The 23,256-nt window shown below is 34.3% G+C and overlaps 3 protein-coding genes across 4 annotated transcripts in view; 2 read left to right on the plus strand and 1 right to left on the minus strand.

Annotated features, from left to right (window-relative positions):
- Positions 1-23,256, plus strand: part of LOC128173818 (uncharacterized) — a 139,829-nt gene that overhangs the window by 26,344 nt on the left and 90,229 nt on the right. The gene's annotated exons all lie outside the window — the stretch shown is intronic.
- LOC128173813 (uncharacterized) lies at positions 3,918-7,847 on the minus strand. Of its 2 annotated transcripts, XM_052839482.1 has the most exons (6): positions 7,713-7,847; positions 6,330-6,509; positions 5,813-5,884; positions 5,343-5,672; positions 4,479-4,724; positions 3,919-4,177 (listed from the first exon to the last, which is right to left on the minus strand). In XM_052839482.1, coding segments are annotated over exons 1-6 (1,029 nt in total). In that variant the 5' UTR covers positions 7,714-7,847; the 3' UTR covers positions 3,919-3,977. The 2 variants fall into 2 exon arrangements, with proteins under 2 accessions (XP_052695441.1, XP_052695442.1); XM_052839481.1 differs by lacking the exon at positions 7,713-7,847 and having other exon boundaries at positions 3,918-4,177; positions 6,330-7,005.
- On the plus strand, positions 7,981-21,620 carry LOC128173815 (uncharacterized). Its single transcript, XM_052839484.1, has 7 exons — positions 7,981-8,121; positions 9,019-9,129; positions 10,674-10,754; positions 14,637-14,816; positions 15,720-15,794; positions 15,960-16,286; positions 20,824-21,620. The coding sequence occupies exons 2-7, from the start codon at positions 9,033-9,035 to the stop codon at positions 20,961-20,963; spliced, it is 900 nt and encodes a 299-aa protein (XP_052695444.1). The 5' UTR covers positions 7,981-8,121; positions 9,019-9,032; the 3' UTR covers positions 20,964-21,620.

Genomic DNA, 23,256 nt, shown 5'->3' on the forward strand with positions numbered 1-23,256 from the left:
GGGGGACTTGTTTAAAACATATATCGCTCCTCTTCAGTGACATTAATTAATATCTTTTCTTCCATTTTATTAATGTATTATAGAGTCACATGCGACAATAATTTTTCTTGATCGATTATTTCTTCTTTACTAGCATTTAAACCTGTTGATGGCAAAAAAAATTAGGCGCATTACCAGGCTATTTTTAGAGTTAGAATATTTTGAAGTTTTCTTAGAGCACCTGACTAGAGAAAAAATTCAGGGGGCCCGGGTTTGAATTATTGATGAATTCGGCGACCTGTTTCGCCGAACTGCTATGGACCACAACTGATTATGGGAACATCTCGACAACGCCTGCAACCCAGAGTCATAACAAAACAGGAGACGTGTATTACGTCAATAACGTCCCCATCACCAAGAACATGATCTTCTGTCTGATAATGGTGATCATTCTGATGTGGATGGGGTCTATTGGCTGTAGGGTGGCCGACGCATTGGAAAGACCATGGATCAGAAAACAAGCGGCCATCAGGAAATCAGGAGGTCAGAGACCTGGAACAAGCGAGGACCAGATGGAGGCCCAGGTCTCAGAACAGGGCGGGGAAGATGGTGGAAGCAAACAAGATAGTCAGTCCCCTGGCTGATCCAATTTTTATCTGTTGTGTCCACAAATGTGTATTTGGTGCGTATCGCGTGGCTTGTACCTGCATACCTGTATGGTAGGAAACGGACTCGGTCTTCGAGGATTTCCGATTTAATGTTTAAAACATGTACATTTATCTTAATTAATTTAGCTCCATATTCCTCTATACACATATTGTATGGACATGCATCTAGGAGACGCTAACTGTGTGTAACAAAATTTCAAGGGAAGATTTTCATCCATGAACAATACTTTGAAGGAATCGCGTCGAAGGGAAACATACCCCCCCCCCCCCCCCCCAAAAAAAAAAATCTCTGAAATATGTACAGCTTTTTTCCCTTGTTCTGTCCAAAAGCACTAAAAAATTGGTGTTAGAATGAATAATTGGTGGTTTTTATTCTTAAAATCTAGTATATAACATGTTGGGTTTTTTTCCGATCAAATAAATGTAACGTCTTCTTAAAGTTTAAAATGCTTTAAAACTGGAGTATTATTATATAAACATACATTTTCACTTTATATTTGAATGTTTTCCTATTATCATTATACAGAGCAGAGTTCTCCTTCTTAAAGGAGATTCATACAGTCTAAATATGGTCACGACCATCCGGCCCTCATAATCAAATTATATAAAGGAGAGAACTTACTTCTTCTTCTTTTTTTTTAAACTTTTTCTGGTGTAGTGGATCTTGCAAAGATTTTTCGAAAAACTATCCAATTTTCAAAAAAAAAAATTGAAATTAGGATATGAAAATTTCGAGTGAAAAATAATTACCCCCTTTTCCTAAGGCTGCGTAAAGCTATTTTGAGTTGAAATTGGCCAAATGTTTAAGGGGGTAAACACAATCTCTGAATCAGGAAAAGTTTTCGACAAACGGACACAGACACAAGACAAAAGGTCACCAGAAGAGGTCGCTTTGAGTAGTTTATCTTACATGTTGGTGAGCTAACTATAAACTACAACAGCATGCGCGCGGATCCAAAAAAAATCAGTACACAATATGACTAGAAACCCCTTGACACGAAGAATTAAAGATACCACTTGGTTGGAAACCCCCTTCACCCCGGAAAAAAAAATTAGCAAAATCCTAGTAATGTATACCGGTACTATATCTTTAGTGGGTCGTAAGATTTTAAAAATATTATAATTGTTTGGCATTTGGTTGTGTATCTTAATGTTTTTGATAGAAAGTAGCTTCCTTTAAACCTAGAATTCCCCAAAATGTCACAGAGAAACGAACTAAATTTATAAATGCGCTAATGCAATCTTCTCTATTATAACCTGCTGAAAATTCAATTTTCACAAAATATCATACGCGCTTTGTAAATATTCGTCGGGGGGGGGGCGCAAGGTTTTTTTTTTTTTTTGGGGGGGGGGGGGGTAATTTTACTGTTTGAATTTTCCAGGGGATTCCGAATCCCTCTCCCTTAGATGTTATATCCACGCAAGAGTGCACGATTGTATATCTTAACCTGTTCCTTTATGTTTAAAGGTAGTATGGGACACCTGTCGATATATATTAAGGTGAATAAAGGTATATTATAATCAAAATACTTTCAGCGGTTTAGAATTTTCAAATTTTACAAAACCCGTATTTGACCCAAAAATGTGTTTTAAAAATGTTTGTAAAGGTGAAAATTATTAAAGTCCCAGAGGGATTCGAACTCATGACTTAAAGATTTGTAGTTAACGCTCTTACCCATTGCGTTACGATGTTGGGTAACAATTTAGATAAAAATTATACTTGATTTTATTGTTTATTTCGATCGGAAGTACGTCACAATATAGAGAAGTGTCCCATACCTCCTTAAAAGTTTCAAGAATTTTTTTTTTTTTTGGGGGGGGGGGGGGGCTTTATTCTGTTTTGGTTTGACTTAATAAACACGATCATAATCCAGACGTGATCAGAATGAGGAAAAGGAGAGAGAGAGAGAGAGAGAGAGAGAGAGAGAGAGAGAGAGAGAGAGAGAGAGAGAGAGAGAGAGAGAGAGAGAGAGAGAGAGAGGCATATGTATGGAGAAAAGCGGAAACTGTCACCCTTTCAATTTAATAAGCTTTTAAAAACTACGATACATATAACTTGATCGAGAAAGCAACTACTATTTAACTTTTTGCCTTTAAATCAAAGGCGCTCTCTCTTTTAAAAAAAAGCTTCAAATACTCGACATTTTACCAACAGAATTTTTTTTTTTTAAACAGCTTCATTCTTATTGGTACTCATTTGTTTTCAAGGTAACAGAATATTTAATATGAATATATAGCCCTTGTTTGCATTTGTTTAATTTGAAAATAACAACCATCAAATCACTTTTTGCATATGTTTATTATGCAAATAACAACCTTCAAATCCCTTTTTTCCTCTTGCAATTGCATAACAAAATAATAAATAAATCTTTGATGGCAATTCTATATACAAATGAATATGATATATGCAAAAAACATGTACATATACATAAGCCATGATTATAAATCATATTGGCAAAACAAATAAAAACATGAAAAATCTGAAACAAAAATGAAAGTTAGAAATTAAAGAGTAATTAGTTCCATGGCATTGAAAGGAACTTCTATATACATGTCATGAACATAAGGAAATTTCCAAGCGGCCAACTGCGGGTGATGACACCATCTTCGCTAGCCAAGGGGTTTACGATCCGCTCCTCTAGAGGAGAGGAGCGGATCGTAAACCCCTTGGCTAGTGAAGATGGAGAGGATCTTTTGAGGATTTTTAGCAATTGATTTTTATAATATTTTTTAATGTAACGACAATTTGGAGCATGTAAGCTTTCCTGCTCTCAAAAAAATGATGCCCATTTTTGCTATGGGAATGAGTCCTTCCAACTGCCTTAATTTAAGGCAAATTATTAAAAGGAATGCATTGTACATGTACTGTATGTAGAGAACAAACATAAAAACCCAACTGTTAAACTGATAGTAGGATTTTCAACATTTAAAATAAATTAACAATATATATAGAACCATTTTAACAAGAGCTTGGACTTTGGGTAGTTGGTGTCAAACAGCATTGTGACGTAGGCCTGTCTATCTAATTGTAGGCCACCCAGCCATTGCTCTTTGAAATCAACAAGATTTGTCCGTCTTTTGAGCTATGACTATGCAACGGTGTATATTTCACTTGAAACCAGCGTCATTTTAACTTGTTTTGACGCAATAGAAATAGATAGATACGTCCTGCTGAAAGTCCAAGGCCTTGTTAAAATGATTATATATATATATATATATATATATATATATATATATATATATATATATATATATATATATATATATATATATATATATATATAAAACATCAATCAAGCACGATGCCAAATGTGCAGAACTGCAGAGTACCTAGGACCTGTAAACTTGGTGTAGCTTTTTGATGTGTTTTCTACAGATGGGACACACTCGTAACATGCTTGCACAGGATCTACAGGTACACAGGTGACCACAGGGTTCAAACAAAGTGTCCATCTCACTGTCCAAGCAGATCTTACACTGCTTCTCTTCCTGAAGTTGCTGGTTCTGACGATATAATTGCTCAGCTTCATCTGAAAGATTGATTGATTGATTAACTGATATTGACTGAAGTGATAGACTAATTGACATATTCAATGTTAAAATAGCAGAAAGTGAAAGTTATTTGAAAGCTGATTTCAAATAATCCACGCTTTTGATTAGTTATCTAAGATTTAAATCATCCAATCAATCAATAGCATTTAAAAACTGAAAATTTCATTGGTTGAGTACAATTACCTGCATTCAAGCTAATGTTTTGAATATCAACACTTCACTCTCTGAAGTTATTTAAAACAGGCAAGGTACTCAGAAGTCGGAACAAAATAAAATTACCTGCATTCAAGCTAATGTTTTGGAAGTCAGCACTCAAGTACTCTTCATCTTGGTTTTGATCTGTAGAGTCCAGGGAAGAGCAACTTTCTGTCTTGGATGTTGGAAGACTATTAGATTGTTTTATGTCCACAAATAAATCAGTGGTTTTCCTGGATTCTTCCAAAGACGGATCACTTGAGGTCTCGTTGTCTGTTGGGCGAGTTCTATTTCCAGTTGGTAACCCCTCCGATTTGTCTGGGAACTTTCCTGAATAGGAAAAAAAAAAGAATTTACCTATACTGAGCTTTTCAAAACGACTATATTAATCTCTTTAAAGTATGAGTTAGACATGATCTTTTTGTCTTAAATTCATATGAAATTAGAATTACTAATATAAAATTACATCATGTCTGTTCATTTTGACTACAAAATGATGTAAATCAAGGACGGCAGTCTCAATTTCTTTGGACACATGATTTAACGGCACAAGAGATTTGAAAGACTTAGATGATGAGATTGATTAACAAGTTATCATATTAACTAAGTTATCTGTGGTAAAATTATTCTAAATAGTGTTGTATTTGCACAGCATTCAGTTTAAATTTTCACACTCCTTTAGCACCTGCATTTTTTTAATGGTATGTGATTCAAATCTTTTTAAAATTTCTATAAAATTTATAATTTATTACAAATCCATTGCTATGTAATTTCCAACATGTTTGATTTGTTTAGACCTGTAATTAAATTAGGTCAAAAACAAACAAGAGCTGTTTAAAATTCAGTTGAAATAGTCTACTAAGGGTTGTCCATGAGAGAGTGATAAGGACAATTGGTCAATGCATCAAAAGGAGACAGAAAAAGGGAAAAGTTAAAATTCATACAAACCTTGCTTAGAAGTACTCCTTTTACCAAACCGAGAGGCAAAAAAACCACCCAACGTGCCAGCCGTTGAGCCAATCAGAAAATTTGTAGATGCTGATATCCCAGCAGCTCCAGCAGATTGAAAAGCCGCAATCCACCCCCCGGTACTTGCTGCCGCCACACCACCACCATTTGCAATGGCGGCCATAGACATCAACCGCGCAGCAAGGGAACCTGCCACAATGCCACCAGTGGAGAAACCTGCCGCAGACAAGGCGAATGGTGCTGCTGCCACCGCCAAACCACCAACCAACACACCACCACCTATCACCCTAGAGTAACGCCAAAATTTACCTACAAGAAGAAAAAATTAAATTACATGTAAATATCCAGAACCAACCACATCTTCATTGTAGAATATTCAAACACCAGTGACTGCAATGAAAATTTTGCTTTAAGACATTGACCATACTACTCAATGCTCATGCACTTACTCTTTTCTTTAGGTTTCTGTTTTATCATCTCCATTACTTTCTCATATTCCTTTTTCAGCTCCTCAAGATTCTCTGATATGAATGAAAATAAATCAATGTTAAGCATTCATATATGAATTTTTTATTGACAAATAAGGATTTATTAATTAATTAACCCTTTTTTTTATTCACTTTGTAGCTGTAATATGGTTTATTAAAAAAAAACTTGCCTAAACATTAAGAAAAGTGATTCAGAAGAAGAAAACTGAATAGCAATATTTTACTGGTTTGTGAGCGACTTGTCTAGGTGTCACTAGTTAGATTCCCGGTAAATGAAAAAAAAAATGGAAGTTGGGTTGCAACTTCCTGGATAAGGGTGACCCACAAACAATAATAAACATGAAAATTGATCCCCCCCCCCCATGGACTATGATAATTTCAAAGTACTGTTGTATCTTTGGTGCAAGGGAATGAAATTTCATTCTCATTCAGACTGAAAATTATAAACAAGAATTTCAAAAACCAGTTTAAAACTGACCTGATCGTTTGTAAATTAGAGCAGCGCGCAATTGGTCCCCAACATAATATCTGGCCAGGCACTCATCCCTTTCCTGAAGATCAGCCTCGACTCCATTACGCCCAATCAAGTCCTGTACCTCTTCCAGACGTATCGGATGACTCAGCACATCTTCTTCCAGAAAAACTACGAGCACCCACACTAAAAGCATAGAAAGCAAGAGGCCCATGGGCCACATCGCTCACCTGAGCAACAGTAGGCATGATAAAATCAGCTTTATGGAGTCATAATACAAAATATCTGAACAATGTGGTATAATGCATGTAGATCCTGAAAAAATAAAAATCCATTTTCCCCCCTTGACATTTTTAAGTTTATATTCAAGTCCCTTTTCTGACAGGATGAGTTTATAGTCAAATCACATGTTGAGCATTGCAGTTCTAAAATTGATCCTAAAGTGTTACCTACATCAAACTCTGAACCTCTTGTGAGGCACAAGAATCGGCCAGGGGCCAGAGTCTAAACAATTTTTAAGAATCGTCAATATGTCAAAAGGCTTGCACATAAGTAAAACCATGTAATTATGATGAAATTTCAGTTTTTGTGAATAATTAAAATATTTTCCTTTGTACAATGTGGTCCCATCCAAATCCTCAAGATTTTGATTTTAACAAGTTTTCTAAGCATATGTTGTTGTTTTTTTAAAGATTTTTCTCTATATATTCCTATGTAAAAATTTGTCCCCCCCACCCCCTTTGTGACCCCACCCTACCCCCAAGGATCATGATTTGAACCCACTTGAATGTGCCCTAACTGAGGATGCTTCCACATAAGTTTCAGCTTTCCCAGCTGATTAGGTTCTTAGAAGATTTCTAAAAATTTACTCAATATCCCTTTGTAAAAATTGTGGCCCCATCCTACCCCCAGGGGTCATGATTTTCACAACTTTGAATCTACACTATAGCTGCATGAGAATGCTTCCACATAAGTTTCAGCTTTGCTGGCTGATTAGTTCCCGAGAAGAAGATTTTTTTCAATTCTCAAAATTTTCCAATAATTCCCAATTATCTCCCCTTGAAAAAGGGCGTGATCCTTAATTTTCACAACTTTGAATCCACTTTACCTTGGGGTTTTTGTGCCAAGTTTGGTTGAAATTGGCTCAGTGCAGTGGTTCAGGAAAAGATGTTGAAAAATCAGAAAATGTGAAAAGTTTTTGGACAAACAGACGGACAACAGATAAAAAATTATCAGAAAAGCTCACTAAAGTCGTCAGCTCAGGTGGGCTAAAAACGGAGGTTGCAGGGGGGGGGGGGGGGGGGGGTCGGGGGTTGAAAGCTGTATATAGTAACCCATGAGGCAAATAATCAACAAACTACATAATATTTAACATGTACAAGAACTTACTTCTTCCTTAGGTCGATGACATTGATTTTAAGACACGATATCCTGCATCAATTCATGTAATTTACCATCTGACAATATTTATAAACATGACTGTGATGTCAGTTTTACATTTTTCCAAGTATAATTAGTTTCGAACTAATGGTTTGGTTCTAATATATGAAAAGCCATGTATTATGAAATAGACATGATATTTACTTTATTAAAATTTATTCCCTTTATTTACCGAACAGCCAAGGCTATTTTGCAAAATACGAAACTAAATCCACTACTTTCGGTCTGCGTTTCTCTGAAAACAACACGAAAGTGAAAGTAGAATTGGAATGCGTGCTTTTTACATGCTTTTTAACAGCTGACGAAGACAGTTAGACTTCTAAATTTCAACAAGTGAGCTACTACATTGAGTTCTGAGGTTTGTTTTACTAACATCGAAAACAGTTATGTCTTTAACCCAACAGCTGCACAAGTGTTAACGACAATTATTTTAGAAGCTTTTATGAGTTTTACAACGTGTTTAAGATTACCACAAGCTGTAGCTGCAGAGCTTTAGTTCCAAGAGGAATTTGAGTTGAGCTGAGAAATACTCAACCTGAATCAACCTGAATTTCCCGTGGAGCTACAGTTTTGCAGTTACAGCTTTAATGCTTAACATAATTAGCTTATACAGTTTGTGTTAGTCTAAACAAGCTTTTTTAAATTTACTGTCCAATTTTAAATTTTATCTCTAAATCTTCTGTTTGCATGAAGACCGTTATGCATTTAACAGCGTACTGTACAACAGCCTGCATGGGGGAAAAATTACCTAATTAACATGTTATAATTATATGAATTATAGCCCATTTAAAATTAATAGATTCATATCCCTAATTATAATAAATTTACTTCACAAAAAAAAATTATTGCATTTGATATTTACAGTGAAGTCACCAATTCCAGGTCGTCTCCAATTCTGGGTTACTTGTATTCATTTAATGCAGTATAGTCCGAAATATCTGACGTTTTCCTGGCTTTTATAACAATTTTGAAATTTACATGCCAGGAAAACATCGTTAAAAAAGCCAGGAAAACGTCAGATATTTCGGACTAAATGCCATATTGTTGAAATTAGATATATAAATTAGACAACTTTGCAAAATATATTAATGGATCAATCTGACCTGGAATTGGGGATCATCTCAAATTCACTGTACTGGCTGTACCGTACAAGAAATTTGACCAAAAAATAGATATCAGAATAGAAAGTTTCATTTTGAATGTAACGGTACTTAATTTTTGACACATGTATATAATGTACTCTCATATTCTCTAGGAAAAACACAGGACATGTCAGGGGATGATGGAGGTAAATCTGATCTTCAGGAGAATGATGTTTGTTTGGACAAGGCCAGCAATGAAGACGGCGAGATAGCGAAAGGATCAGGCAAGTTTTTGGTTTGCCTTAATCATCTTAAAGATGCCAACAGAAAAGAATTAAATAGAGGAGAATGAATAAAAAAAAATTAATACATTATCAGTACTGTATAATTTATCAACAACCCCACCCTAAAATCCAGCTCACCACCCCCCCCCCCCCTTAACCCTAAAAGAAATAAAAAAGAAATGAGATAATTATGATATAATATATAGTTTTTAATTTAATATGTGTTGACTGTGATACAAATATGTTATTGGCCCAAACACAATTACAATAATTGGCAAAGGCCCAAATGAATATATGCATAAACAGAGGTTTTGTTTTTATTACACATCAGTATGAAAGATACATTATTGTATTTCACATTCACATGAGAGGAAAAAAGTTCTTACAATTAAGCTAATGCACTGTTTCTTTATGAAGTGCATTTTTTGATAAATGAGAGAGTTATTTTCAACACTGTTCAGACAGAACTTAACCTTAAGGATGACTGACATTTTTATAAAAGTATTTCTAGAATGAAAACATGTATATAAATTTCTTTCGAAAGCTGCCCTCAAAGGAATACTAGTAAGTATATTTAGAACAGCTGAATAAAAAATGAAATTCATCTTAATTTGCTCAACTGTTACAATAGATACAAAGTCTGGAAATGATAAGTGTCTACTTTTTTCTAAAGCAACATTGTGTGAACTTAATTTTTAAACTACTAAACACTGATCTGTCTATTTTCCTTTTAAATACATCAACATAAGAATGCAGTTCAAAATTATCAAAAACAACTCGATAAAATTTAGGCTTCGATAAATTTTAAAAATTTGAATGTTCTTCACTGGTTTTTAATGTTATAAACTTGATAAAAAAAGGTTTTATTGAACTTCCTTTGACAATAAGCCTAAATTGTTAATAATTTAAAACACGCTGCATGACAGAGAAAGAGTCTAGCTTTCATTATTATTAGTCCCCTACCAGTTTTCATCGGAGGGGACTATAGCTTTTCTCTGCGTCCGTCCATCCATCCATCTGTCTGTCTGTCCCACTTCAGTTTTCCACACTTTTTTTCTTTATGCATTTGAGGAATAATATGAAATTTGCTGAACAGCTTCAAAATGTCAAACTACAGATCAAGTTTACACTTTTGTAGCGTCTGGTTGACATTTTCGAGAAAATTGATTTTTTATATTCCAATTTTTTAATGTTCGGGTTCGTTATCAGGCTTGGTGTGTATCAAATAAACGAGGAAAGTATGTTGTCAGTAATAATATTGTGCATTTCTTGGACCATTCCTTTTATTGTTTCTAACAAACAAATAAGTCCTGTAAAATAGTGTCATGCATTGGGTTGTAAATTTAATCGACAGGGTTTTATGTATTATTACAATCGGGTTCGTTATCGGGTTGGTCTGTTGAGACGGTAAGAAATGATATTCTGCATAACAGTGCATTGTTTTCACAAATTTCTACAAACCTGTAGGGGACGTGTATTGCTTAATATGCAATACTCTCAGAATGCTTGTTACTTTAATATTGATTTAATGTTTATTTTTACAGATTTTGTAGAGGAATCATGCCGAAATGAATGTGAAGAAAAAAAAGAAAAGAGACAGGCACAAACACCTGTAAAGAAAACAGGTATGTACACATACATGAATATTAAGCAATTGTTGCTGTTTTTTTTAGGGCAATATGATAATTTAGCTACCCAAGAAGTATGATATTCACCGAGCCAAAGGTGAATATTGTGCTTCGAGGGTAGCTTAATCATCGTGATGATCGAATAAAACCCAGCAATACTTGTTTTAGAGTCTTGGTAAAATGGGTAGGCAAACCCGGGCCGGGGCAAAATAAAAGCCGGGGCAGATAGAGATTTTTCAATTTTCTTCGTTACTAATCTGCGAATCTCATTAGAATTTTAATTTTTAAATTTTACGGACCAGTATATTTGTATTCGATATAAATTTTGCTGCACAACAATGCGTATTTTGGAATTTATTGATGATTGTTGATTTTCAAGTTGGTAAAATTGGTAGGCAAACCTGGGTCGACATTTTACGGGTTTGTGGATTTATTTAATAAGAAGAAACTTAATGATTCATGTTTAATTCCGTTTAAACATATGAAATAATTTTTAAAAATATAGATTTCTTTAATGGAAATTGACATTTCTGCGATAAATGATATGTTTTAAGAAAAACCGGGTCATTAAAATCGGATCCGATCACATGGGAAAAACTTGATAATTCCATAATAATTGCGTGTCTATGTTATCCCACATGGATATTTATTATCTGATTTATGCAATGGTATCATCAGAAATGTGCAGATGTAGCAAATAAGGCGACATTTTCCTATTCACCTGTCCCTAGTGTGCATCTGAGCCCCTCACACCTAAGGATATGTAAATATAATTTCCCAGTTGTTTTTATCTCTATCCTAACATTGGTGCTTGTAAGATAATGGGTTTTTTTTCTATGGGCAAACTAAGTCTGTGCCCTGGTAGGATGCCGTGTTAACCACGAAAAGAACAGTACTTACTACAAAATAATATTATTAAAAAACACATAAATAAAACCTAAGCATGCTTAGTCTTTTGAATAATTAGTTCTAAATAAAATTTCAAAAACTATAATATATAAAAATAATGTTCATTTATCAATTTTGAAAGGAAAAAATTGATGAGTAACACCTAAAAATGATTATTTATCACTTTTCTCAAATTTATTAATTAATCAAGGTTCTAACGAGGATACCTCCTTGCGGTTAAAGCTGGGCAATGTCACAATATTTGTGACAGCTAACATCCTCACTTCAGAATTTTTGAGTTTGTCCCGGGTGATCAGATCCGGTTTTAATGACCCGGTTTTTAACCCGGTTTTCCAACGGAAAAATCCGGTTATTAAAATGGTGAAAATGGTGGGCGGGTGGGCGGGCGGCGGCCAAAAGGGTACCCTTATTGTACGGATAACTCCTCCTACAGTTCTCAAGATAGGAAGTTGTTCTTTTGCAGATCAATTGTACATATGTCAGAGGTGTGCATATTGCTAGGATTTTGATTTCTGATAATTTATCAAAAAAATTCCAGCTTTTGAACTTAGTCATTTTTGGGCAAAATATTGCATATAGGGTACCTCATTGTACGGATAACTCCTCCTACAGTTCTCAAGATAGGAAGTTGTTCTTTTGCAGATCAATTGTACATATATCAGAGGTGTGCATATTGCTAGGATTTTGATTTCCGATAATTTATGAAAAAAATACTAGCTTTGGCAAAATCTTGCATATAGGGTACTCCATTTCACTGGCTACGGGTTGACATGGATTATGGATACAGTTCACATAAAAGAAAACCTGGTTTACTGTCACATTGACAGCTTTTCACTTGTTCTTAAAACATGTTATTAATCGCTGGATGATTACTTTCCGTTCAATAAATGTCAATTTCTAACTAGTATTTCATATGTTTTAACGGAATTAAACATAAAATACTAAGGTAAGTCTCTTCTTAAATAAGTCCACAAACCCGAAATATGTCGACCCGGGTTTGCCTACCCATTTTACCAACTTGGAAATCAACAATCGTCAATTAATCGTCAATTAATTCCGGAATTAGCATTGGTATGAAGCAAAATTTGCATCAAATACAAATTACTTACTCATCTGTAACATATCCTGAAAATTTCAATGAAATTGGTTAATTATTATCGAATCGGATGTAAATTGAAAAATCTCGATCTGCCCCGGCTTTTATTTTGCCCCCCCCCCTTCCCCCCGGTTTGCCTACCCATTTTACCAAGACTCCTTGTTTAATTATATGATTCAGCAATAAATTGATACAGACATATCAAATTGAGTGTTATCAAGTGAAGATTTTAGTTTGTAGCCATAGCTGAACAAATGGAGAAACACAATTTTTAATTGGAGATCTATTTTTAGTCCAATGTAGAGAAAATCAAATGTTTTATTGACCTACTCGATTAATAAACAGTTTTACGTTAGGGTTATTTTTGCCCTGTTATAATCAAGGTTATTCTCGCCCTGTTGTATATTATATTTTTGGCCTTTTCTTTCTTTGCAAATGGTATTGACCTATCATGAAATCCACCCAGAAAACTGTTAATTAAAAATAGATACTATTTTTAAGTATAAACTCAGGGTTTTTTTCAATGTTTTTCACAGTATATGTGTTAAATTTGCCTTCTGATAGCAAAGGCAATGGAGTGAAAAATTACGGGGGCAAATATTTCCCTGTATACAGTATTAAATTGTTATGCCCCCCTTTGAAGAAGGGAGGGCATATTGCTTTGCTGCTGTCTGTCGGTCGGTCGGTCGGTCGGTCGGTCCACCATCAGTTTTCGTTCATTTTCTTAGCAGAGGATGAACATATTGAAATGAAATTTAGTATACAAGTTTATTATGATAATATCTAGGTCAACTTCGATATTGGGTACGATCGAGCCATTTTCAACAGAGTTATGGCCCTTGGACGTAGAAAAATTCCAGTTATTTGCAGTTTCCGCTCATTTTCTTCGCAGGAGATGATCATATTGAAATGAAATTTGGTATACAGGTTTATCATGATAATATCTAGGTCAAGTTCAATATTGGGTACGATCGAGCCATTTTCAACAGAGTAATGGCCCTTGGACGTAGAAAAATTTCAGTTTTTTTAGCAGTTTCCGCTCATTTAATGAGCAGGGGATGAACATATTGAAATGAAATTTGGTATACAGGTTTATTATAATAATATCTAGGTCAAGTTCGATATTGGGTACGATCGAGCCATTTTCAACAGAGTAATGGGCCTTGGACGTAGAAAAATTCCAGTTATTTGCAGTTTCTGCTCATTTTCTTCGCAGGGGATGAACATATTGAAATGAAATTTGGTATACAGGTTTATTATGATAATATCTAGGTCAAGATCGATATTGGGTACGATCGAGCCATTTTCAACAGTTATGGCCCTCGGAAAAATTACAAATATTTACAGTTTACGTTCATTTTCTTTGTGAATGTTTCCCAGGGAGGGGAGCATAAGTGTTTCACAAACATCTCTTGTTTTGTTTTTGTATTTTTTTTTACAACCTACACTTGGCCTCATTTGTGTTTGAATATAAATAAAAGTATCTCCTATTGCTTTGTAAACATTCTCTGCTATACTCGTGCAGTTGAACTTAATTTAGTATCTCAAACTATGGTGTCTCAATTACCAGTGCATGTTTATCTCTAAGAGAGTTTGAAGTCTCAAACACTGTTTTTAGCTCAATTAAAAGCTGAATTTTAGCATTTTTTATCACCTTTTTAGCTTAACTGAGCTGAAAACTTAAGTGAGCTATTCTGATCCTGTTTTGTCAGGCAAGTGTCCATGTGTAAACTTTTTACATTTTCGACTTCTTCTCAAGAACCACTGGGCACTGGGCCAATTTCAACCAAACTTGGCACAAAGTATCCTTTGAGAAGGGCTTTCAAGTTTGGATACAAGATTTGTTAAAATGAAGGGTCATATCTGTATTTCAGTGTGGGTGCTGGTGTTCTTTTTGGAGGAAAATAAACACAGTCCCCCAATCCTTTTGAAAAAGGTACAGGACAAGCTGGGTCGTACTGGAATGGAAGCTGATCTTAAGAAACATGATTTCTGTATGGCCCGATATGAGGTGGGAGGCGAGATGCATGAAGCCTTTATAGTCAGTCAATCAGGTAAGATTTGGTCTCACTTAGTTGCCTCAATGGTAGTCTGATATCCTACAAGAATCAAACTGATGGGAAATGGTTGTTTTGTTACTTGATAACTTTATCGTTTGTGTTTGTAATATCACTTCTGTCATGCGACAGATTTTTAAGGAGGCTGAGTGGCCAACATCTACTTCCCGTTAGATCCAACTTAAAAATTTAGAATTGATTCTTATTATATTGTGAAGAAAAATTGATTCAAATTGTTTTGGCTAAAAAGAGAATAAACCTTTCAGTTACAACTTCATAGGAATATTTATAATAAGTATACAGTAAAACACGGTTATAGCGAACACGCTTATAATGAATTGACGTTTACAGCGAAGTGATTTTCATTCCCCGTGACTCTATTTCATGTTGTAAACTTGACGGATATAACGAATAACGCTTATAATGAAGTTAAATTGGCCGTCCCTGGGACTTCGTTATAAGCGTGTTTTACTTTATTATATTTACATGTATAAGTAAAACAAAAGTCCAGTTTCCCTCATTAATAAAAGGGAAAAGAAAAAAATTAGGCCAAAATAAATAAATATGTTTGTGGCCAAAATAAATAAATGTGTTTGTTTTTTAGGCACTGCCACATTATGTCAAATGCTGCAATAGTTGCATTTATTAATTCTATTGAAAAGGGAAAGGCTCATGTTCAATTCTAAATTAAATAGGAAAATTGAGCTTTTACCCTATGCAAATCTTGCAATAAAAACAAAATACCTGCCTCATTATTTGTTCAATTTTTTGGGCCTGAGACCAACGCAGTGTTTATTTTTTGGCACTATTGGTATAAAATTCCTTTTTGAATTGTGGTTTTTGTGAAAGAAATGCTTAATCGAAAATATCAAAACTCCATTTAATTTATTATTTTAACAGATTATAAAGCGGAACTTGATAAGAAGTATGAAAAGATGGTGGAGATGATGAAACAAGTCCAGGAAGAGAGTAACGGTAGGTGCATAAGCATTGTTGTTTATTCTATTTTAGATCTCTGCTGGAAACAGAATTGAGTTTTTTGGGGGGGGAAGGGGTGGGGGGTGTTGTGGAGAAATATGCAGTTCTTGGTATATTTGCTTGATATGAAATTTTCCAATTTTTAAAAAAATTTTGTTGTAGGCAATTTATGGCATTACACCAAGGTGATAGGTGGGGGTGTGGTGGCTGGTGGCCTTGCGGTAGCAGCGGCACCTCTTGTCTTATCTGTGGCAGGTTTTACCGCTGGTGGTATTGGGGTGGGATCAATTGCCGCACAGTGGATGTCTTGGGCAGCCATTGCTAATGGCGGTGGTGTGGCTGCTGGGGGGTTATTCAGTGCTTTACAATCAGCAGGGATGGCTGGGATATCCACTGCTACAAACCTTCTGATTGGTACTGCAGCAGGAACGGCAGGCGGTGCCCTAACCAAGAAACTCAGTGACAGTGAGAAACCAGGATCATCAGAAGGTTTGTGTGAAGTTCAGTTTGTATAATTATCTTTCTTTAATAGGGATTGCTTAGTCAAGTTAACAAATTACTCAATTGGAAATATATCAATCAGTTTAAAAATTTGATAGGTTACTGACAGGGGTAGATTTCTGACTCCCAAAATTATGAATATGCAAATTAAAAGGTCTGTAATACCAGCGTGCGAAATTAACACCTCTCTGATAGTCCGAATCTATTTCATATCGTATCGAGCTACGCCAATACGAATCAAAAGCGACTGAGTTGTCTATCCCAACTTTTGGAGGCCGTGTGTAAAAGAGGTTTTAAATTAACGAAATAACCTTGCATTTTTTTTTTAATCATTGAATTGAAATAAAAATAAAATTAGATTTAATAATTTTGCAGTTATGTTTTCTAAACTAACTACATGTATGATCAATATTGTAATTCATTTCAACATTTAAGTGAATTTTGAACATCTTTCGTATTGTGTAACTAATTATTTACCCAAATCTTACTGTTTGGAAAAACATCACCCGTTAACGTGACCTTCCGATCATTTACATGTAGGTAGCTTTGTTTTTGAAGGGGTACTAATTTTAACTGTTAATGATTCGAAACTTGATCAAAAATATTTATACAACCAACTTTAAAAATGTACATGAATCTGACCCAGCTCTCCATACGTAATATTATATGATGATTAAACATGATTATTACCATGAAAAAAAGGAGTCTTGGTAAAATGGGTAGGCAAACCCGGGCCGGGGCAAAATAAAAGCCGGGGCAGATCGATATTTTTCTATTTTCTTTGCTAATAATAAACCAATCTCATTGAAATTTTCAAGATATGTTCCCAATCGATATAACTGTGTTCGCTGTAAATATTTCTGCACAACATTGTATATTAAGAAATTTATCGACGATTGTTGATTTTCAAGTTGGTAAAATGGGTAGGCAAACCCGGGTCGACATTTTTCGGTTTTGTGGACTTATTTAAGAAAAAACTGAACATTTCACGTTTAATTCCGGTAAAACATATGAAATACGGATAAGAAATAGGCTTTTGTTGAACGGAAAATAATTATTCTTCGATTAATAACAGTTTTTAAGAAAAACCGGGTCACTAAAACCGGATCCGATCACCCGGGACAAACTTGATAATTCCGAAATAGTTGCGTGTCTATGTTATCCCACATGATTTTATTAATGTTAAGTTTTATAATGTTACTTTGTAATAAAGATCATAGATACTGTGCCTAGCTTTAATATTATTTTATTAATCACACACAAGCCCAAATGTAAGCTGCTTGATCAATTAACTACTGATTCATCTCATTATGATAATTAGCTAAAAGTGATGCAAAGCACTGGATACTAGGGCGTCATGGTTATCACGATAAGAACAGTACTAAGTCTTGCCTACAAAATAAACGAAAAAAAAAAACAAACAAAAAAAAACCAGCATGCTTATTCGTTCATATAATCACAGCTCTTTTAAATAATTAGTGCTATATACAATTTACAAAATACAAATTTTAAGGAAAAAAAATAGTGCTTTTAATATTTTCTTTAAATATTTATTAAAGGTTAAATTAATGTGTAACACCAAACATTACTTACCTTTTAAATTTAATAAATTAGGCTCTAATGAGGATACCTCCTTGTGGTTAGAGCTGAGCGATGTCACAATATTTGTGAAAGCTAACATCCTCATAATTTCGGAATTTTTAAGTTTGTCCCGGGTGATCGGATCCGGTTTTAGTGACCCGGTTTTTCTTAAAAACTGTTATTAATTGAAGAATTTTTACTTTCCGTTCAATAAATGACTATTTTTGTATAAGTATATTATATGGTTTACCGGAATTAAACGTGAAATGTTCACTTTTTTCTTAAATAAGTCCAAAAAACCGTAAAATGTCGACCCGGGTTTGCCTACCCATTTTACCAACTTGAAAATCAATAATCGTCGATAAATTTCTTAATATACATTGTTTTGCAAAAATATATACAGCGAATATACTTATACTATTTGTTGACATGTCCTGAAAATTTCAATGAGATTGGTTGAGTATTAACAAAGAAAATTGAAAAATATCGATCTGCCCCGGCTTTTATTTTGCCCCGGCCCGGGTTTGCCTACCCATTTTACCAAGACTCGAAAAAAAGGATATAGTATTAAATTTTTATGTGCTGAAATTTATATTAGGTTGCATTTACTGCTGTAATTCAGCATTGGTGATGTATATATTGGTAATATGAACAAAACGTCAACTCTCACATTATACTAAACGATGTTGCATGGTAAACAAACTATCACCTAAACTAGCTAATTTTGTGATTCGTGGGGAAACTGTGACTATAAACAATATGTATGAAATTTTGAAGCATTCAAAACTCCATAACAAATTTAATGTGAGTTTGGAAATAAGGTGCCTTTTTAGAAGAATTTAAGCGATATAATTTTTTACCATTTTTTGTACAGTTTTTGATGGGTAGTGTTCAGTTTTTCACCTGAATTCCAGTTTTTATAAAGCTCCTGTATAGTTTTGTGGTCTTCAACTTGTCACCTGTATGAGCAAGATAAATAATGGAAAGGACAAAATTTGTTGTTGATACTTGTGGACAATCCCCTTTTTCCAAGGTCCATCCAAAATCTAAGTGGGATAGTCCCGTGGGCTATTCCATGCATTTTGTTCATTTCAGACAATAAAAAGTCTTAATTTCTTACTATATAATAATTTTATATATATTACAAAAAACAGCACTGGCAATTGAATGACCTCTGTAGGTTGAAAGATTAAAAGGTCGTCATATCAAATATCATTTGTTACAATACTAATTTGACCCCATAGCTTGATAAATAATGATGACACCATTTCCATTCAAGTTCTGGTTAAATGATTTAAGTGTCCATTTTCCCCATATACATTTATGCATGTATTTCAAAGTATAATTCTCTCTCTCTCTCTCTCTCTCTCTCTCTCTCTCTTTTGAAAGGAAAATATTAGCTCAATTTGTTTTTGCCCCCTTTAATTGTCAGCATGTGGATTTAAGACTGGGTGATGTCAAACCATTTTTAGTTCACCCGATCTGAAAGCTCAAGTGAGCTATTCTGATCACATTTTGTCTGTCTGTCTGTCTGTCCGTGTCTTCGTAAACTTGTCACTTTTTTAATTTCTCAAAAACTACAGTGCCAATATTAACCAAACTTGGCACAAAGCACCCTTAGGCAAAGGGAATTCAAAGTTGTGAAAATTAAGGATCATGCCCTTTTCAAAGGGGAGATATTTAGGAATTATTAAATTTTTTTTTAGAAATATTCAAAAATCTTGTCCTCAAGAACCATTTTGCCAGTAACGCTGAAACTTGTGTGAAAGCATCCTCAGGTAGTTTAGATTCAAATTGTGAAAATCTTGACACCCAGGGGTAGGATGGGACCACAATTTGGGGGGGGGGGGGGCAAATTTAACATTGGAATATAGAGTAAATCTTAAAAATCATCTTCTCAAGAACCATTTGGCCAAAAAGCTGAAACTTGTGTGGAAGCATCCTCAGTTAGTGTACATTCAAAGTTATAAAAATCATGACCCCTAGGAGTAGGGTGGGGCCATAATGGGGGGCCGAAATTTTACATAGGAATACATCGAGTAAATCTTTAAAAATCTTCTAAGTTACTAATAACCCAGGTAATGTGACACTTGTGTGAAAGCATCCTCATGTAGTGTAGATTCAAACTTGTGATAATCATGACTTGTGGTGGTAGGGTAGAGCCACAATAAGGGGAGGGGGGGTCAAAATTTTAAATAGGAATATATAGAAAAAACTTTTGAAATTTTTTTTCTCTGAAACTAATCATCCAGGAGATGTGAAACTCGGGTGGAAGCATACTCATATACATGTGTATAGTGCAGACTGAAAGTTGTGAAAATCATGACCCCCGGGGGAAGGGTGTGGCCACAATGGGGGGGGGGTCAATTTTTTTCATAGGAATTTACAGAGTAAATCTTAAAAAAAAATCCTCTTCTCAGAAACTAATCAGCAAGGTGTTTATTTAAGATTGCTTAGACTTTGGCCGCTGGATGTTTCTTGGGCCTCACAAGGGTTTCAGAGTTTGATGTAGGTTTATATCCTATATATAAACAATTGTTTAGGATCTTTTTGAGAACTGCAATGCTCTACATGTGATAATATTATAAAGTCATCCTGTTATAAAAGGGACTAATGATAATAAACATAAAATATTCAGTGGGGGGGGGGGGGGGGGTCATATTTTTATTTATACAGGATCTACATGTATTATACTATATTGTCCAGATAGTTTGTATTATGACTCAATTAAGCTGATTTTATCATACCTATTGTTCCTCGGGTGAGCAATGTGGCACTGGGCCTTTTGTTTAAATCACTGTCTAATTAGTATCTTTCATAAATTGTTATGTCTTTGGACGAATTCAAGACCAGGCAAAACTATTTGCAAGTGTAAACGGACAAAATTATGACACAGGAAAAAATAATCCTGCATGTAGTGATTATAAATCAATCATTCTTTCAGAAGCTGAGAACAAGTGCAAGATCTGCTTGGACAGTAAAATGGACACTAGGCTTGATCCCTGTGGTCACCTATTTACCTGTGGATCTTGTTCAAGCATGCTACGAGTGTGTCCCATTTGTAGAAAACCTATTCAGAAGTGACGCAAACAAGTCACAGGAAAGAAAGAACACAACTGTTATCACTGTAATGTTTGTACTGTTGTGTTTGTTTTTGTATACCAATTTATTTGTTTACATAATTTATTTGATTTCTGTATGATTTTTGTCTTTCTGGTCTTCTCAATTGTTAGCAAGTTACTTTTCTTCTTGCTTTAATTTGATTTGAAAATATAATTATTGTCCCAACTTCATCATAGATGTACTTGATCAGTAGCTCATGAAAATATATGTCCATCCATATATTGATATAGACAATTGTATATTTTCATCCATGGAGCATTTTCTCCCCTATTTCTCAAGAAATACCATATCGTTCATAACAGTGCATGCAAAACCAAAATCTTGATGAAACAGCAAATTAACAAAATATAAATATATGCATATGCCTCAAACATTTTGATACCTAACTAATCAGTGTTCAGTGCATTTAATGAAAGCTGTTTTACTTAGTGAATATTTTATAATTAACTTGATATTGATACTTTTGTTGACAATGTTCGGAGAATTTACATGGATATCATTAGTGTACAATATTTTAAATCGAATTTTGATTTAATTTGTGGGGAAAAGTTGAATCAGATGTTTCTGTTAACAGCTGTTTTTTAATGAAATTAAATACTTTTGAAAAACTGTTTTAAATTTCATAATCTAAGTGAGAATCTGGAGTTTTAAATAGCTCTCTCCTACCCATGCCTGTTTGATCTTATGCTAGTAATTAACATTTGGTTCTCATTCAACCATCGCTTGATTAAATTATCAATCATACAAACTGGCTGCAGTGGTTTGCGATTATGCACAAATTGAAAAAAAAAATTCACTTGTTTTTAGGTCTTCTATGTATTGCATTACAGAAATGAAAGTCATACTCATTGCTCTTCCACAGGCTTCGCAGCTACATACTCAAGGTTTAAAAATCTGAATAAATCATTAGTGTTTACTCTGTAACCATTTGTTGAGAAAAATATCAAAGCTTGCTTATGAAGTATCTTTGTCTCAAAAGAGGGTACCCTATTCTTAAAATTGGTCTTAAAAAACCATCAATATGCACGATATAGTTTTGTGTGAGTCTACAGAGGAACATTAAAGATGTCTTTTCATCGAAAAATGAAATATGTATAGTTTTTCATTTCAGGTAATGAATTTTTGGACCCCGACCCTACTCCTAAAAAGAATAGAATTTAAAAAAACATTGGAACTGGTATAGAGATGTCGGTTACATTAAGCACAGGTTTTTTTTTAATTGACATTTATTTATGTATTTATTATGTAAATATAACGTCAATGTCTCTCCATAGACACAGAAGTTCTAAGTATAGCATGACATTGATCACATGCCGACTGTATGATAAAATAAGGTACTCTATTTTGAGACAAAGTTACTACATTAATGTGCAAAATTCAACAAATGTTTGTAGAGAGGACACCAATGAGACCCTCTCTTTTTTAGACGGTGGCTATAAATAGCCACGGTTTATTGCTACGGTCCTCGCCGGAAGAGTATTTCTCACGGGGACCCTAGCGGATAAGGAACGATAACTCTGTTAGGTATGCAGGTAACACGCAATGTTTAATCTATGTGTCGATTTCAGTATGATAACTAAATAAATTTTAATCTTATCAGATATTTTAAGCATTATAGCTGCTAATCATTTTGTACACGTACATGTATTTAAACAATGTATGAAAGTGTGTTTTATTTTGAATGAGCCGTTACCCTGTCTGCTTACGCGGTATCGATAATTTATGTACCAACTTCCAGTTGTGACGTTAAACTCTGTATCAGGACTGCATAAACTATATCACTGCGATAATTAGCTAAGAGATCTCACAATAATCGCTTCTTGGTTTTTTTTTTATGATGTAAACAATTGTCAGAAACATACTATTTTATCAGGATGTGCCATTTCATATTTCAGCAAGTATGCTTCATCGATAAATTCATTCATTTTCAACGCATTAATTTTAGTTGAGGCAGAATATTTATTTTGTTGTAGCTTATTCTAAAGAATTCACAACAGATAATGACAATGAATTTTAGATAAATTACATTTTATTGAACTTCAACCGATCAATGGCACACTTTCTTCTACAAGTGTGCATGTGTTTTTTTAACATACCAAAAACTTGAAATTTACGATACAAATGTGTTTAATTTTGGACTATCCTGTGATTTACCTAATTTTGTAACCCACTCAGTCTATAGGAACATTAATTTTATTACAGGCACCTCAATATTCATCAGACAATATTTACTATTGACGTTGACGCTTTACTT

The sequence above is a fragment of the Crassostrea angulata genome, chromosome 2, assembly GCF_025612915.1.
Source record: "Crassostrea angulata isolate pt1a10 chromosome 2, ASM2561291v2, whole genome shotgun sequence".
Taxonomy (NCBI): Eukaryota; Metazoa; Mollusca; class Bivalvia; order Ostreida; family Ostreidae; genus Magallana; species Magallana angulata.